This window comes from Oikopleura dioica, chromosome 1 (genome assembly GCF_907165135.1).
Source record: "Oikopleura dioica chromosome 1, OKI2018_I68_1.0, whole genome shotgun sequence".
NCBI lineage: Eukaryota > Metazoa > Chordata > Appendicularia > Copelata > Oikopleuridae > Oikopleura > Oikopleura dioica.
This window is the reverse complement of record NC_137291.1, coordinates 1,241,723-1,257,797: the sequence shown is the minus strand read 5'-3', so window position 1 is coordinate 1,257,797 and position 16,075 is coordinate 1,241,723. Positions and strand designations below refer to the sequence as shown.

The 16,075-nt window shown below is 39.5% G+C and overlaps 3 protein-coding genes and 2 long non-coding RNA genes across 5 annotated transcripts; 2 read left to right on the top strand and 3 right to left on the bottom strand.

Moving 5' to 3' along the window:
* Positions 1-217: 217 nt before the first annotated feature.
* On the bottom strand, positions 218-708 carry LOC145711346 (uncharacterized). Its single transcript, XR_014135157.1, has 3 exons — positions 622-708; positions 503-577; positions 218-459 (listed from the first exon to the last, which is right to left on the bottom strand). It is a non-coding gene; the product is annotated as an uncharacterized LOC145711346 (long non-coding RNA).
* Positions 709-1,925: 1,217 nt separating this feature from the next.
* On the bottom strand, positions 1,926-4,073 carry LOC145708119 (uncharacterized). The gene is made up of 5 exons (XM_081785745.1): positions 3,328-4,073; positions 2,972-3,166; positions 2,727-2,807; positions 2,543-2,665; positions 1,926-2,497 (listed from the first exon to the last, which is right to left on the bottom strand). Exons 1-5 carry the CDS (start codon positions 3,502-3,504, stop codon positions 2,363-2,365), a joined length of 711 nt encoding a protein of 236 aa, XP_081641871.1. The 5' UTR covers positions 3,505-4,073; the 3' UTR covers positions 1,926-2,362.
* Positions 4,074-4,245: 172 nt separating this feature from the next.
* Positions 4,246-4,715, top strand: LOC145711358 (uncharacterized). The gene is made up of 3 exons (XR_014135160.1): positions 4,246-4,278; positions 4,322-4,395; positions 4,576-4,715. It is a non-coding gene; the product is annotated as an uncharacterized LOC145711358 (long non-coding RNA).
* A 3,291-nt stretch (positions 4,716-8,006) lies between these two features.
* LOC145699733 (uncharacterized) lies at positions 8,007-9,171 on the top strand. The gene is made up of 5 exons (XM_081777005.1): positions 8,007-8,215; positions 8,293-8,468; positions 8,511-8,752; positions 8,793-9,025; positions 9,070-9,171. Exons 1-5 carry the CDS (start codon positions 8,071-8,073, stop codon positions 9,159-9,161), a joined length of 888 nt encoding a protein of 295 aa, XP_081633131.1. The 5' UTR covers positions 8,007-8,070; the 3' UTR covers positions 9,162-9,171.
* Positions 9,172-9,199: 28 nt separating this feature from the next.
* On the bottom strand, positions 9,200-12,542 carry LOC145695857 (solute carrier family 28 member 3-like). Its single transcript, XM_081772891.1, has 9 exons — positions 12,363-12,542; positions 11,873-12,235; positions 11,616-11,825; positions 11,230-11,575; positions 10,634-10,758; positions 10,298-10,592; positions 9,565-9,814; positions 9,448-9,524; positions 9,200-9,404 (listed from the first exon to the last, which is right to left on the bottom strand). The coding sequence occupies exons 1-9, from the start codon at positions 12,507-12,509 to the stop codon at positions 9,235-9,237; spliced, it is 1,983 nt and encodes a 660-aa protein (XP_081629017.1). The 5' UTR covers positions 12,510-12,542; the 3' UTR covers positions 9,200-9,234.
* Positions 12,543-16,075: the final 3,533 nt, after the last annotated feature.

Sequence of the window (16,075 nt, the reverse complement as noted above, 5' to 3'; positions counted from 1 at the left end):
TAGACACGTGAGTTTTGAGCCGTCATTTTTTTATTTTTTTACTCTATTTTTTTATTCTTATCTTGCTTAATAAAAGCAATTCAGGGTGGAAAATCGACCCATATTTTGCAATAATAAACGAAGTTCGATAGTTTCTTGACATAATTGGTGACACATAAACTCTTTGTCATTTATTCATCGTCTAATTAGACTCTAATTGATGACATATTGCCCTCAACAAAAAATGAGCTAGAAAGAGTGTGAATTATTTTTATCATAAACTGAATCAAATAGAATGCTCAATAAAATTGAAAACAAAACCTGTTTTGTTGGAAAGATTTGACACGAAAGTAACCCATCTAAGCGACTTTCATTTGTCTAGTTTTATTTGAACGAGGAGGAATAAGATTTGCATTGTTCGAGAAGGATTTCAGATTGCTTCTCTTCTTCTTTTCACACTCCAAAGAACCCTCCAAGCATCTAAAATACCTTCATCATCTATCTGACCATAATAAGGACGCACCTGGTAGTATTTGGTCGGATCAGACTGGCGAAGATCGTTTTCAGCCATCGAATCAATCAAACTTTCCTCGAAAGCCTTAAAAAATTCCCACTCCTTTTTTGAAAAATCTCTAGTTTTACCATTTCGTCGGAAGTTGGCGGCGGAAGAGGAAGATAATTTGCAGCGGCGAGTTGAAAAAGACATAAAAGTCCAAATAGTCTATTCATTTTTTATATTTCTTTTTCTGAAGACGACAAGATGCAAGTCCGTTTTTATACTGTCCTGAAAAATGGACAAGAGGGCGCTGGAGGTCGGGGAATAAACAACTGAGTTCAAGGAATGTTTCCATTTGAATTTACAGAATTTTGAAAATTTAGGAAACCACGTAAACGGGATTTTTTTCACGAAGAAATTGGGCTAAAGCAATTAATTGAGGTGCATTTTTGAATAGCCAATAAGATTGCTGTATTTGGCCTACCGGGCAATCAAAACCCGAATCCATAAAATAACTTCTTTAAATTGGTTTAACCCGAAAAATTGGACTAAATCGAAGTCCATTTTTAATAACCAATGAGATTGCTGTATTAGGCCTACCGGCCAATCAAAATCAAAAATGATTGAAACACTTTTTTCTTTTGAATAATGCTATTTTTTTTATTCAGAAGAATCAATTGTACCAGGCTTCAAGAACAAAGTCTTTTTTAAACGCAGTGGCGGATTCGTAATTAGCAGCAGTGTCCGAGCCACATCGCCATCCAGACGAGTAGGGAAAGTCTTTCAAAAATAAATCTCAAATGACAGATTAACTTTGCTTACTCATGTAAAGTGACATGCGGCTTTTCTCGAGCTGAGCGGGCGGACAATCCCATCGTCCGGCTTGAATTTGACAGTCTTAGCCGCGCGTTGCGAATAGTTTGAATAGCTAGCTTGATTAGTTGAAAGGAAAAGAGGGGGCAATAAGTTCGGAATCCAATAATCAGAGGCTTTCTAAATACATAGATTCTCAAGTTGATTTGAAGATTTTTGGATGTAGATTTTCGACAGATTCTTGAAGAATAAAGAGTTTTTTTAAAGAATTGTTACAGGACCAATTCTTCTATTATTTGGCTAGAATTGGTATGATACCCCTAACCCTAAAGCCTTACCAAGGGTGATACGCCCCCCCCCCCGGGAAGCCCCTTAAGGACCCCCCCCCCCGTCAGCTTTTTCCTTCGAAAAATGGAAATTTCTATAAACCCCATATTTTTTGTTCTTAATGCGTCCTAAGGTTAAACTCGCTAAGAAAAGCTGATAAGGAGAAGTTTTGACCAAGAAATTAAGGGGTACGCCTCTCGGGACCTCAAGTAGGTACTCCTTGCCCCCTAAGTTAGGGGCACTAACCCTTATCCCAAACTGAGAAAAGGTTTGGTATCATACCAATTCTAGCTTTATATTATAGAATAATTAATCCTGTACAAATTCCTTCCAAAAAATTCTAGAATCTCAACAGTCTATTTTTCTGGAAATCCGATCTTCTTGAAAAGTGACGGTCACTATTTTGAACTTGGATAGTCTGCAAGACCTTATCAGGGAGAATGTCATTAGATTCAAATTAAAGAATCGACCTTATTCGCAAAATTAATATCGACGAAAAATACGCTTATTCGCAACACGATCCGAAAAAGTCAAACGGTCCGAGATAAATGTCGGGCGAGGCGGCGAAACCAAAGGGCTCTCCGGGGATTTCATTGTTCGAGTAGTAACTGTAAAATCCGTTCGCGGGGATGGCTGTGGTCTGCTGCTGGTAAGGGAAGCTTCTGGCGAAGAAAAGGCTTTCGTCGCCAAAAACGCCAACCTGGTTTAAAGGCTCATTATTTTCGCAGAATAAAATATAACAAAGCATCAATCGAGCCGTCCCTGGAACTCAGCATTCCCCGATTTTTGGTTGAAACAACCGACGAAAATGTTCTGCGCGCCCGCTGGAATCTCCTTGAGTCCTTGACCGACACGTCCTGTCGAAAAATCAGCTGAGAAATACTTAACGTCAGAAATTAGCTTTTTGTCCCGTCTGTTTTACTGTGCCTTTTTGAAGCCGCGAGAAGAAAGTTCAGATTTCGGGAATTGTGTTTGGACGCCGGAGAGGATCAGGGGCACGCTTGTCGTTGTTGTTGTTGTTGTCGTTGTTGTCGCTGTGGAGGTTGTTGTGTGAATTTCAGTCTTGCAAGGGTTGAACACTTTTCAGGTAGATTTTCAAGTGGATTCTTAGTTGAACCCTAAACGTCGTCATTTCTTGCTGGCTGTCCATTCTGCCATACATGGCATCCATGTCAGTATAATAAGGATATCTTTAAAAAAGAGACTCAGGACGATCGTTCCACAAAACATGATCTTGAGCGACTTAATAATTCAAAAACTTCCTCGTATTTTTACTAGGACGTGATGAATTCGGAATAATCGATGAGCCGAAAATATGATTCTTCTCCGATCTTATCCGATCTGAGCCTCTTTCCTGGTGGTATAGGGAGGGGTGTAGTATGGCTTCCGAGTTGTGTAGGGCTTGTTGTTGTACCAGCCGTTGTTGTGGTTGTTGTTGTGCATGGGTCCGTTGTTGTGGACGGGGCGAGTTGTCCAGCCTTGCTGATCTTGCGGGTATTTTGACGGTCGAGTTGTTTTCGGGGGAGATGGGTAAGTTCGCGTCGGTCGGATCTGGAAAAGGGAAGGTTAGGTTTTGAAAAGAGAATTGACGATTCAAAGAATTAGGCACAATTGCGTCAATAAAATGTCGTTCCTTATGGCAGCCAAAAATAAAACATTATAAAGAAAAAAACATAACTGCATATTCTTGGGTCGAAAAAAGCTTAACTTACTGTTGGCGCATAAGTCGGCCTTGGCGGCTTAGGGTCGACGTGATGAGATGGATGCATTCCATCGCAGTTGCTCTCTGCTAGGACGTTCTTGAAGACGGCGAGACAGTTGTCATAACATCGATTGGAGCTGCTGTCAAATGGACAGTCCCGAAAGCAGTCATTTGCGATTACCATCATCGCATTTCGACATACTTTTTGAGAAGTAAACTGCTCTCGGGCTTTTTAATTATGTATGATTTCTTTCAAAATGAATTTGTTTGTCTCGTCTCTAATTATTTCATGCTCGAAAAAATGCAATTTAATTCTAGAGCCCGATTTCTTGACAAGTCCACTCCGGTCACCTCCTCCATGCAACGCTTCGACCAAACTTCCAAAAACTAATAAATTTAAATTCGATCCTCTCATTTTTGAAAAATAGAAATTAGCCAAATCATGTGAGAAATTGCGATTTAAATGCTCCCCCGAACCGCAAACTCATCTGGTCAGCTGGAAGCAGCTGAAGCGCGGATGCAAGATTTTAATTGAGTTCTCAAGTAAAAAAAATGCGTGAGAGTTTATTTTCGATTCGATTTTTTGGTCAGGAGTTGGATTTTTTCCTTGGTCGGTTGTTACTCGTTGAAGTCGATTGGGTCGATGTCAACGCCGAGAGCTAAAAAGTCATTTTAATTTTTATAGAATCTTTAATTTTCTTTGCGGTAAATGAATTCCTCTCCTCCTTTTTTTCTCCCGCGCGCCAAAATTTTCGACCAAGAGCGCTCAAATGTGGAGTAAGCCATCCATCACGGGAGGGTAAGACGACCGAATAGGTTTATCTGTTCTAGCTCGACTAGAATGCCTTGTGGGCCTAAAAAAAGTTGTGTTCGTTCATTCGAGCGTAAAACTTGTTTTTTTCCAACTCAAACCATTCAAAAGCTACCTCTTTTTTGGACGACTCTCTAGCAACTGATATGAGTTATTTTTTTGCATATTGACCCATTATAAAATGATCTTTTAGATTGAGAGGAAGGAAAAGATAAAATGGAGCGTCAAGAACTAAACTCGTAAAAGGGAAATTCACCGCAAAAAAATGTAAAGAATGAAGCTTTTTAATATTTTTAAAAATTATATGTATTATATAAATTATACAAAATAATCTAAAAAAAAAATTTTTTTCTGACTTCAAGAAATAATTATTTCCAAATTTCTGCCTTGATATTTTTACTCAAAACTAGAGTAGCATATAAAATACCAATTGCTTATCTGTTTTAGACTGCGGTATAAGAACGACATCAATGCCTGGAGGGAAGAAATTGTGACGAAATAATTTTGATGTTGGACTTGAAATATGATGACAATTTATGAAATGCACCAATATAATTACAGTTACCAATAAATGTGATAGTCCTGCTTTACTATTATTGTCATAAAATTAATAAAACAATTTTTATTGCATTTGAATGCCATCTTTAAAAAATGTAGCTCACCTTCAAGTTGATAGCCCAGTTCAATAACCAGCAACTCCAGCTCCCTGATTTCTCTTCTCTTGACTCTTCCTTTTCCCGGCTTGCCCTTTTCTCCCTTTCTTCCGATCGGGCCTTGTTTTCCTTGATGTCCTTCACGACCGACTTCTCCTTTGAAACCTTTTTCTCCGGGATCACCAGGCAATCCGGGAGCACCATCCCGGCCGATTGCTCCTTCGTCGCCCATCATTCCTTGGGTGCCTTTATGGCCTTTTTGATTGGTCAAAAGAAATTCAAAATTCATCTTTTTTGAGAAAATTTCGACAATTTCCTGCAGGGCCAGGAGGTCCTCGATCTCCTTTCTCCCCTTTTTGCCCTTTTTGATAATTTTGGCTCAAGGAAACACCGAAAAAATAAACAAAAAGCTAAAATAACTCTTTCATTTTGAAGATTTCATTTTCTGCTTACCTTGAAAAATCTCATCCTCTTTATAAATTTAACTCAATTTTGGAAATGAACTCTGACCCGAAGAATGAGTAATCAACAAATGCTTGTATTATTTTCTTTTATTTACAGAAGTAGAAAGAAATTTTTATTTTTCAGACTGTCGTTTCGGCAAATTTGAAGTCCAAAACCATCGCGTCGTATTGCCGAAAACATCCCAAGTCGTCCCAAAATCGTCCCAGTTGGGGATTCCGAGATTTTCTCCTGTTGTTTGAAAACATCTTGAGGCGTCTTTTTCTTGAACACATGGTCTTTTCACAGGATTATCAAGGTTTTTCGAAAGAATTATATTTTATCTTTAAATGTCTTAAAATGTCTGAAAATTTCTAGAAAATGTCTATAAATGTCTCAAAATGTCTCAAAATGTCTTGAGATGTCAGAAGATGTCTAAAATTGTCTGAAAATGTCAAAAAATTGTCTAAAAATGTCTAAAAAATGCCTGAAAATGTCGTAAATGTCTTTAAATGTCCAATTTGTCTCATAAATGTCGGCAAAATGTCAAAAATGTCTGAAAAATGTCGGTTTAATGTCAAAAAATGTCTAAAAAATGTCTAAAAATGTCTTTAATTCTGTTCCTAAAACACTGCCGACAAACTGACTCTCCAAAAACATCGCTCTCTTCCTGATGATTTTCCGGTTTGCACTGATTCCAAACCTTCGGCCCTCGGAAATTCTGATTCTTCAAATCGTTGCATGCATTAGCCAGCTTGCAGCCGGTGGTAAACCGACGAACAGAAGCAGATCTGATTCTTGCTTCGATGTAGCATTCTGCATCTTCAGCGCATGTTTCGATTTTTCCGTGAGTGGCGCAATCTGAACAGGATTTTGAAGCTCTAGAAATCGATAAAGAAGCGTTGGTTGGTTGCTCTCCAGAAGAAAAAAATGAAACTTTGTCATAAATTTAAAAATGGCTCGATTCAAAATTCTGACAGCTGATTCTGAAGCAAGTTACAGTGTCGACTTTGATGAAACAGAGACGCTAGAATCTGCAAAGAAAAAAGGTCAGTTGACAAAATCGCGATTTTTTGAACCTTCCAAAAGTCGGCGAAAAACTGCGAAAAGATGGAAAACTGTTGAATTTGATCTTTATGGGCCGATTTTTAACCAGCGACGAAAATGTCCACGAAGCGATTCGTTCAACCCTTTCCCGAGGACACAACGGAATTCTTCATGTTTCGGAACGAGCGGAACAAGCTTCGATTCTCTCGAATGTTGAGTCGGCTGCAATCGAGGGGAATATTTGCAAGAAGAAATTCATAAGTACTTTTAAAAAAAGCAATGATCTAGTTTTGCCCTCTTTTATTTTTAGTTGCTTGGACGCTTCAAAAAAGTGCGAGGATGATTTTAGAACAAGCTTTAGGTGGGATTATTCAAAGGGAAAAGGATAACACTGTATTTTAAGACCAAGGAACCCAGGACACCGGAAATGATGAGCTTGATACGAGCTCATTCCCAGACCCTGGGCTCGGCAACCTGTGTAGAAAGCCTGAGTCAGGGTGTGAAAGATCTATAATTGAAAGATCTTTCTGACCCTGACTCAGGTTTTCTACACAGGTTGCCGAGCCCAGCCCAGATCCGCTTGAAGTCGCGAGAGGCATCTCTTATGAAGTCAGGGATGATTTCGTCTACGACCTCGACCTTGCAAATCTACTCGACGAAATTGCAGATGATTATGGCGCACGCGGCTCTCAATAAAAACCCGTTCACGCTTAGAATTTCTCCAGAACCGTGATTTTAAGACGCATGCAAGATTTTTGCGAGCTGATCGATTCAATAGCAACTGCAAATGCTGAAATCCCAGCAGCGCGAAAACGAGCTCTCTTGACCAAGTTCGGCACCGTGAACGGATACATGGCGCATTTGGACCAGATCATTGCGCATTTCATTATTCCAGTAGCCCGACCGCCGCCGAGAAGACTTCATTGGAAACAAACTCTTACCCGGCGGCAACCAACTTCATCATAAAAATGCATGATTTTTTTGACAATAAAATTGGTAGAACCAAAAAATGGAAGTTATTTTCCTGATCAGGATTTTGATTGGCTGTGAGGCCAAGTACAGCAATCTTATTGGTAATCCAAAAGTGCATTTTCTCTCAAAAAAAATGAGAAAAATCGCCATTTTTTTTGAAAATTTTTCGGAAAAAAATTCAAAAATTGGCAACCCTTGTTGAACAAAAACATACCTTCGTATGAAGTCGCTTCTGTACATCTCCAACACTGGGCGATTCCCTGAAAACTTCCTGTTTCCGAGAGTTCTTGTTGTATCTCCAGCATTTCTACAGTTTCAACAAAGTTTTCAATCGCTAGTGGTTTGGTTGCTACGATTTTTGATGATTCACTCTTCTCTTCTATGTCTTCAGTCGTAAAATTCGGAGCCCATTGAATTTGTGCTTTTGAATTTTTGATAAAATTGAGGATCAAAATACTAAATTTTTTCATCTTTTTGTTTTTTTGCGAAAAAAAGGTTGTTGAGATGAATAAATAGAGAAAACGCCAGCTAGTGGACCAGTTAAAAGTTGGAATTTTGAATTAATAAGCGTGTCCAAGGAAATGTTTCAGATGATGTGGTGCTCATCTAATTCAATTTAGAAATGGAACTGGAGCTGGTATTTTGGATCGAGAGAGGGGCTGTTTCTCGAAAAAGCTCGAAAAATCGCGTCAATTGCCAAAAATAGAGATCTGCCGCGGCAATTGTGGATTTTCACAGCTGACGCACTATCACTACGACTCACTGTAGCTCAAAATAAAACGAACAAAAAACCAAAAGAAAGAAAAAAAATCAAAAGAAAAAAAAAGAAATGGGCCGAATTCGAGATAAAGTTACACCAACTTTGAGAAAAGCTCTTGAAGAAATTGGACTAAATGTCGGTCCACCGCCAAATCCAGAACATCCGAACTTTATGCCGAGATGGGATTTTTCTCAATCAACTGAAAAAATCACAGGTTTTTTTCAAGATTGCTTTTTTGAAAGAATTTTCGACTACAAAAATTCTGGAAGCTTTCTCTAGTTTAAATTCTAGTGACGATTTATGTCAAAACATGCGATCCAAATTTAACGTACGCCGAGAGTTCTGGCTCAGATTTGACGATATTTGCTTGTTTTGGATGGTTCAAGAGACTGGTCAGCTTGAAAATCGCAGACTTTCATGATGAAGTCAAAATCGAAACAGCACTTCTAACGATGTCTCCTAACAAGGCAAGATTTAAACAGTCCGTTCCCTTTCAAAATCATTTTTAGGTCGAAGTTTCGATGAAAAAACAAACCGCTGGGGAAATCACCTGGCCAAAGGTTCACGGCTCGAGTCCGCCAGAATTGAAGCACGAGGGCATTCTCAATCCAGAACCACCAAAGCCTGTCGATATTTCCGAACCAATCGTTGAAGAACCAGAAGATGGCGAAGATGATGAACCGCCAGAGATGGAGGAAGATTACAAGACATATCGAACTGGGGGTATTTGGCAACCAGACGCTCAGAAAAAGTAAGAGCGGGTTTTGTTTCGTTTTTCGATAAAATTTCAGGTCGAAAAAAGAATCAGCTCTAGAAAAACGCGCCCGATACGTAGAACAGCGAGCTCGAGGCCTTATTCCCGAAGCTGGAAAGAACACCGAACCAGACTACGATTCTGAAGAAGAGGAAGAAATCATCAAAGCCGAATTGGCGCGATTGCCGGCAGAAATGCGCGCTAGAATCAAGGTCTGCCTGAAGAGCAACGAGGACGGAGATGATGATGATTTGGATGGCGTCGAACAAAGTAAGCCCTTTTGAAAACCGACAGAATGAAATGGAAATTTTCAGTCGATTGGGTCGAGTCGAAAGATGCAAAAACTTTGATGAAAAACTCCAGCTACGTCGATGGCCAAAACAGCGATGTGTTAAACATTCAATAAAAATCAGCCAATCAGAAATAAGAAAGACATGTCGTTTCAATAATTTATTATTCTAACAAAAATATTTTTTTTTTCAATCGAAGCAGGATCTTTGTCCTCCCGCAGGGCCGTAGACTTCGCAACTTTCTGTCGAATTAATCAACACTCCATTGCAACTGACTCCGCAGCCGGAACCGAGTTCGTTGTCGACGAATTCGCATCCTCTTAGATTTTGGCTGCCCCAGAGAAAGGGATTCTCACCCTCTTGATAATGAAATGAGGTGTTTGACCTGAAGATCGAGCAAACCTGCGTAAAGAATCGAAGCGACACAAGCTCGTTCCATGCAACTGATCGTCGCGGTCAACAAAGCCAGCATTCCAAGCCTAAAATCACTACAACAACCTTTCATTTCCCCCCTCTTACTTGGACAGCATCCCCCTTCTTTGAGGCGCCATGCCAGAGAGACCACCAATGACGATACCAATACTGGCGAAATTGGCAAAACCCGAGAGCGCGTACGTCGTCAAGATTTCTGACCTTTCCGAGAGCCACATGACATTTCCTTCGCAATCGCACTTTGGGAGAAATTTTTCGCGGTTTTCGATGTTTTCTTGAAGAGTTGTGTAGGCGACGATTTCGGTGAAGAAAGTTTTTTGGCCAACCATCAGGGCAACTAAAATTTTCGTTACCATTAAGGGTGTTCACGTCGATTTCGTCAAAAAAAATGTTGACACCCTTAACGGGGTGGACATCACGAATCGGATTTCCTGTCAGTGTTTTCTCAAAATTTTAGTACAGTGACCCCCTTAATTTTTCTGCTCAAAATTTATTTCAGGCAATTATCTATTTCCTATGAAAGCCAAAAATTTAGATTTATTGAGTTTTTGAGAAGCTTCAATGCAAATCTGGCACTTCCGATTGTTGCAAAAATGACGATTTTGAGAAAATTAGCAATCTTTGACGAAAAATTTTGTTAAAAATTTTTTTGAAATCTGAAATTTCGGCTTTCATAAAAAATCGATAAAGGTCTAAAATTTTGGTTTTCAAAGAAAAATAAGGGTGTTACTATTTTAACTTTGGGAAAAAAGTCTGACGGAAAATGGCGATTCTTGATATCTACCACCTTAAGTTAGGCTTAGCAATGCTTCTTTCTTACCAGAGAAAACTTCCGACATTTCGAGCCCGAGAAGAATCGTGAAAGGGTAGAAAATGTAGCTGAGAAGAATGTCAAAGCTCCAGTTGTCGTATCCAACCGACTCTCCCATCCAATGAATTGCATCATTGAGCCAAAAGGTCAGCGACTGGAATCCAATAAGCATCGCGGCAATAGCAGCGACGAGTGGGATCGAGTCAATGATCCCGGCGGAAGCGGCTTCAAGGGCGTTGTTTGCTGTTTGCTCTTGCTTTTCATCGCTTTTGCTGTTTTTGCCGCGAAATTTCGATTTTTGAAGCTGAAAATTGTTGAGACGAAAATTTTTTTTCACGAATTTACTTCTGGATAAACCATCTTTGCGATAGCAAGCGAGCCTGGGGCTGACATAACGCAGGCTGTCAGCAGGGCGGTAGAGTCGATTCCCATGTTTACGAATAGGCCGAAGACTGATCCAGCAATCGAGGCTAAACACAGCTGAAACGGGGCGATACAGGCATGATTGAGTGGAAAAAGAACAAATTCTACAAGAGCCAAGAATCCGAAAATCTTGTTTTTGATTTTTATTTACCATTAAGTTTATTTTCTTTCCTACAGTCTGAGGACATTTCGGCTAGAACCATCAAAAGGAAGTGCATTTTCTGAAGACCAATGAGCTAGCTGTATTTGGGCAACCGACCAATCAAAACCCAGATCCCTGAAATCACTTCCTTCTCTTGGTTCTACCAGACATTTTGGGCGACATTGGGAAAGTCGCCTAATGTCGCCGAATGTCGCTGACTGTCGCCGAATGTCGCCGAATGTCCCCACTCAATTTTCTTTCAAAATGCCTGTTTTCAAAAAAAGTAGCGACATTCGGCGACATTCAGCGACATTTGGCGGCATTCGGCGACATTTTGCTACTTTCCCAGGGCGCCCCGAGATTTTTCTTATCTTACCTAGTCCAGAAACCATGACGACAAAAAGTTCCGATTGCGTTAAGTTCTTGATAAAGGGCTTGATCAGCAGCGGGGACTCTGTCTGCCCGACGAAAATATTGCCAACGCAAACAATCGCTTCCGGGCCGCTGACATCGCACGTGATTTCCATTATCCAGGAGATTTTTTTGATGAAATACGGCATGATTCCAGTGTAGTACAGGACCGCGATGACCATGGAAAAGTAAATTACTGTCGGAAGGGCGGAAAAGGCGAAAGAGGAAATATCGCCTTCCGAATTGCCGAAAACAGCGAGGGAGCCGCATTTCGAATAGTCGAGGAATTTTTGAATTTGACTCGAAAGCCACTGAAATTGATGAAAAATGAAGCAATGGAGAGAAACTTACGTCAAAGGCGATGAAACCAGCTGTAGTTCTCAAAACAAAGATGCCGAAAACGATTTGAATTCCAAAGGCCCAAATGACTGTTCGGAAATTGATCTTGTGCGGAGCTCGTGACATGAGAATGCATAAAAGAGAGTAGACGAGAATTCCAGCGCAGGCGACCAAGTTCTTCTCCTTGATTTTTTCCTCGGCGAAGAAAATGTCGTAAACAAGCTAAATCATTTACCGAATTTGCTAAAATATAACAGACATTGCCTTACCAAACCTAAAAGAACTCCACAAACAGCTAGGCCCGAAATAATCTTCAGAAGCCGCCAAAAAGTAGGCGAATTCTTCGTCGAAGTCGTGTACCAATCGCCGATCTTGTCCTCATATTTGAGCATAAACTTGTCCCAGCAAATAAAAAAGACTGCCAGACAGCCCAGAACGAGAGGAATCAATGCTTCTCCGAAATTTATCGAAAGGGCAAAGCCAGTGTAAATGATGAATCCAGCGATCAGGGTAAGGACGATTCCGATTTTGAAGAAACGAGCATGATTGCTGATGAAAATGGCGAGTTTCAAAAAAGGCATGACGAGGTAAAAGATGAGATTTTTGTCTTCTTTTTCGACATTTTGATAGTCCTGAAAAAGTATTTTAGGGTTAGGGTTAGAGCTTGGATACGGGTTAGGGTTAGATTTGGGGTTAGGGTTAGGGTTGAGAAAATTTTTAAAATTATTGAAAAAAAAAATTTTCATCGCCAAATTTTACCGTAATCAAATTGAACTCGAAAGCATCCATATCCTCCTCTTCCATCTTCTCTGTTTCACTTCCTGTTTGGCCCTCTCTTTCTCTGTCATCATTAATTTCGACATCATCAAAACTAGTGACGTAAGCGTCGTTTGTCTCTCCTTCCATTTCTTTAAAATTTCATAAAACAAAAAATCTGGGGTTCCTTTATTTGGGGCGGTAGTGAATATTTGTCGTGTACCAAGAAAGTTATGCTCGTAATGCAAACAACGAGCATTTCTTTCCGCTGCCGCGAGATTTTGAGGCTTTATTGACTTTTTCATAAAACTCGAAGTTCAACTCAGATGTCCTTGTTGTCTCCATCTGAAGCTCAAAATTCGCCGACTAATCTGCTCGTCGGGGTTTATCATTCGAGCGACCCCTAACCTAACCCAGGGGCCACGCCCCCGGGACCCTCAACCAGGGTCGCTGATTTGGTAGTCTGGGGGTTTGTCGGGGTTATCATTCGAGCTGCCACTAACCCTTACCAAGGGGGCTACGCCCCCTTGACCAACCCCCCACCCAAGGTAGAAAAACAGGAAAAATAGATAAACTTTGTATATTGAAAATAAAATTTTATAGTAAAAGAAAATACAGCTCCCCTCCATCATTTTCTTCTGCATTTTCATTCATTGGAAGAACAAGCGAATCTTCTTCATTTCCTATATACCAGCGATTGTTGGTTTGATGCAAATTTCGTCGGACTCGATCAACCTTTTTGAGTGATTGAAAATTTTTTCAAACGAACGAATCATCGTTTTTTCAATAATTTCCTTGAAAAAATCTTCATTTTCTTTTTTCTCTTTGACGTAAAAACTGTTTCCTAATCCAAAGAGAAGGAAAAATGCTTCACACTTCATCGGAGTTTTTTTGTACACTTTATCACCATGCCCTCTCCGAGAATATTTATACCGCAGTTTCTTTAGAGCGCCATCTTACTGTATGACTTCAATATGCAAAAAGATAACGATGATGGGGCGATTTTTCTTTTGAGCGACTGTGATGCGGATCAAACAAAGAATTGGATGGAATCATCTTTTATTCCTTGATACAGTAAGCTTACTGAGTAAGGGTTAAGGTTAGGCTAAAGATACTTGTTTTAAGAATTTTAAGGCATGTGGCACCAATCGGCAGAAAAACTCGATTGTGTTTCCCGAATTTTCGAAAAAATTCGAAAAATTTGAATTTCGTAAAATTTGGGTAGAACCAATTTTTGGAACAGATTTTTATGGAAAGGGTTTTGATTGGATGGTAGGCTTAATACAGCAATCTTATTGGCAATCCAAGAATTCACTTCCGAAAATTAGTTTAGTCCTAAAATTTTCGGTTTAACCAAAATATGAAACTGATTTCATGGATAAGGCTTTTTATTAGGGTAGGCAAAATACATTATCTTATTGGAAATCAAAAATTCACTTCCATTTATAGAATTAGACCGAAATTTTGTCGGCTCGACTCGTCATCTCCGAATAAACACTCAAATCGTTAATTAGCCATCTTTTTTTATCATCTCATTAATGAATTGTTAATAGTCTATCTGTCACCTTATTGCTCTGTTTGTATTCATGTGAGAGTTTATTTCTATACATTCTCAGCCATTCTACACAAGTAGTTCAAATGACTATCAAAATTGATCAAGATCAACAAGCAATTCTCCGTCCAAGAAAATCAATTATGAAGTCAATTCTGAAGAGAGACTCGTTCATTTCGCCTGGTTATCTTGATAGAACAAACTATCTAAAGATGAAAAAAGTGCCATCAAAAGCATCTTTCATAATCTCGGTCTTGGATTATCTTTTTCGGGCACACTTAAAAATAACTTCTATGTTGGCTTATGCGTAGTACCCGTTCGGGGAAAATAATAGCCAGATTCGGTAAACTCTGCGACAATAGCTTTCTACTACGTCTAAAAAAGAACACTTTGGTAAGGGTTAGGGTTAGGGTTAGGGTTAGTGCTAGGGTGAGGGTTAAATTTAAAAATAAAAAAAGGATTCAATAAAAATTTTTCTCTTATATTTGTCAAAATGAGTGATTATCTCCCCCATCAAAATCAATATTTTCATTCAAACCAAGCTCCAATCATCAAAGAAAACCGCAAAACTATCTGGAGAAGCTCATTTTCCGTCGAAAAGAAATATTGCGGCCGGCTTAATTTAAAGCCTTCACCGGAACTCTCATCTTTTTTTCATCATTTTGTATCATTAAAAATTCGTCAATCGAAGAATAACGGGAAGAGAGGATGACAACTGTAAGAAGAATTGAGCTAGGACGTATGAACTAAGTAAGCTGTCGACAAAGCGGATGCATTATTTGGACGCGCCCTAAATGGACCGAAGATAATACCAAAATTGTTCGTTTGAAACGAGCTAACCACGTTTTCTCGTAATTTTCCACTGATTTTTTCTTCAAAAAACCGAACTCTTTGCTTTTTTTCTGAACTCGAGAAACCCCAAAAATATTTAATTGAAAAGAGCAATATTTTTATGACGGCGTCTGAAGAGAGAGAAAATGTGTCCTGTTTATCCGCCTGAGTAGTTTCGGCAGCGCAGATCAAGTTTTAAAAATGCCAATTTCCTCGGAGAACGTCTTTTCCACTTGATCCCCTTGATCGGGCGCTGTCAAGACGCTAAATGCGCACAAACAACTGACGAGGGTAGGGGAAAGTCCAAACTTCCGAGATGCTCGTTTTTGTCCTTCTCCGTTATATGAGAAATACTAGAAAGCCAGCGTATTTCTCAGCACATGAGCACAAAAAGCACAAAAAACGTTGTGTGCGCTGATGTGGAATTTTAATCCTGTGAACATCGAAGTCCCTGGCATGGGAATTGAACCCAACTTTGATGATGTCACTGACTTAGGATTACCAAATCCAACAGCGTGCACTCCAATTGGAATCGGTACAGGACCAATTCTTTATAATATAGCTAGAATGGGTATTATACCAAACCTCTTCTCGGTTAGGGGATAGGGTTAGGGGTTGGGAGTAACTATTGGTGGTCCCGGGTGCGTAGCCCCCTGGATAAGGATCAAGGGTTAGGGTTATCATACCAATCTTGGCCAAATTTTAGAAGAATTGTTCCTGTACCAATTCTTATTGCATAATTCCGTCCCTAAGCTTAAGAATAACCCTCGTCATATGAAGGTGTCCGATCGACAGGCTCGCTACAACTTTCAGGGAACGATTTTTGCTCGAATTTTCAATAATAAAAGTCGTTTCCGGGAAAACCTAACCTTAACTCTTCTGTCTTAGCCACTACGAAAATTTAAAAAAATCTCTTAAGGGGGTAGAAATAGCTTCCTCGATTTTGGACTGCAGCTACATAAAAGAAAACATAAGATTTATTTATGTTCACGGAATTTCCTCATAAATGTTCCCAGAAAAAGGGTTGAGCTTCACAAAAATCTGAATGAAATTTGTTTAACTATCAGGGGACTCGAGATATACGTGTTTAAAAATTTGCGAAAATCGAGAATTTCGGAGAGATGAGCTGCTTCTGAGCCCGTTTACTCAAAAATTTGATGACTAAAGCAAATTTCGAGAGAGATGTTCCTAGAACTAAGATGTATCTATCTAAACCTGAAGAGATAATTTGAAAATGTAAGATTCTCTTGTCTGTAGCGCCGGTCAAAAATCGCCTTTTTCGGAAAAAGCTGTTCCTACCCCCTTAAATGCAAATTCAATAAAAAAATAAGAA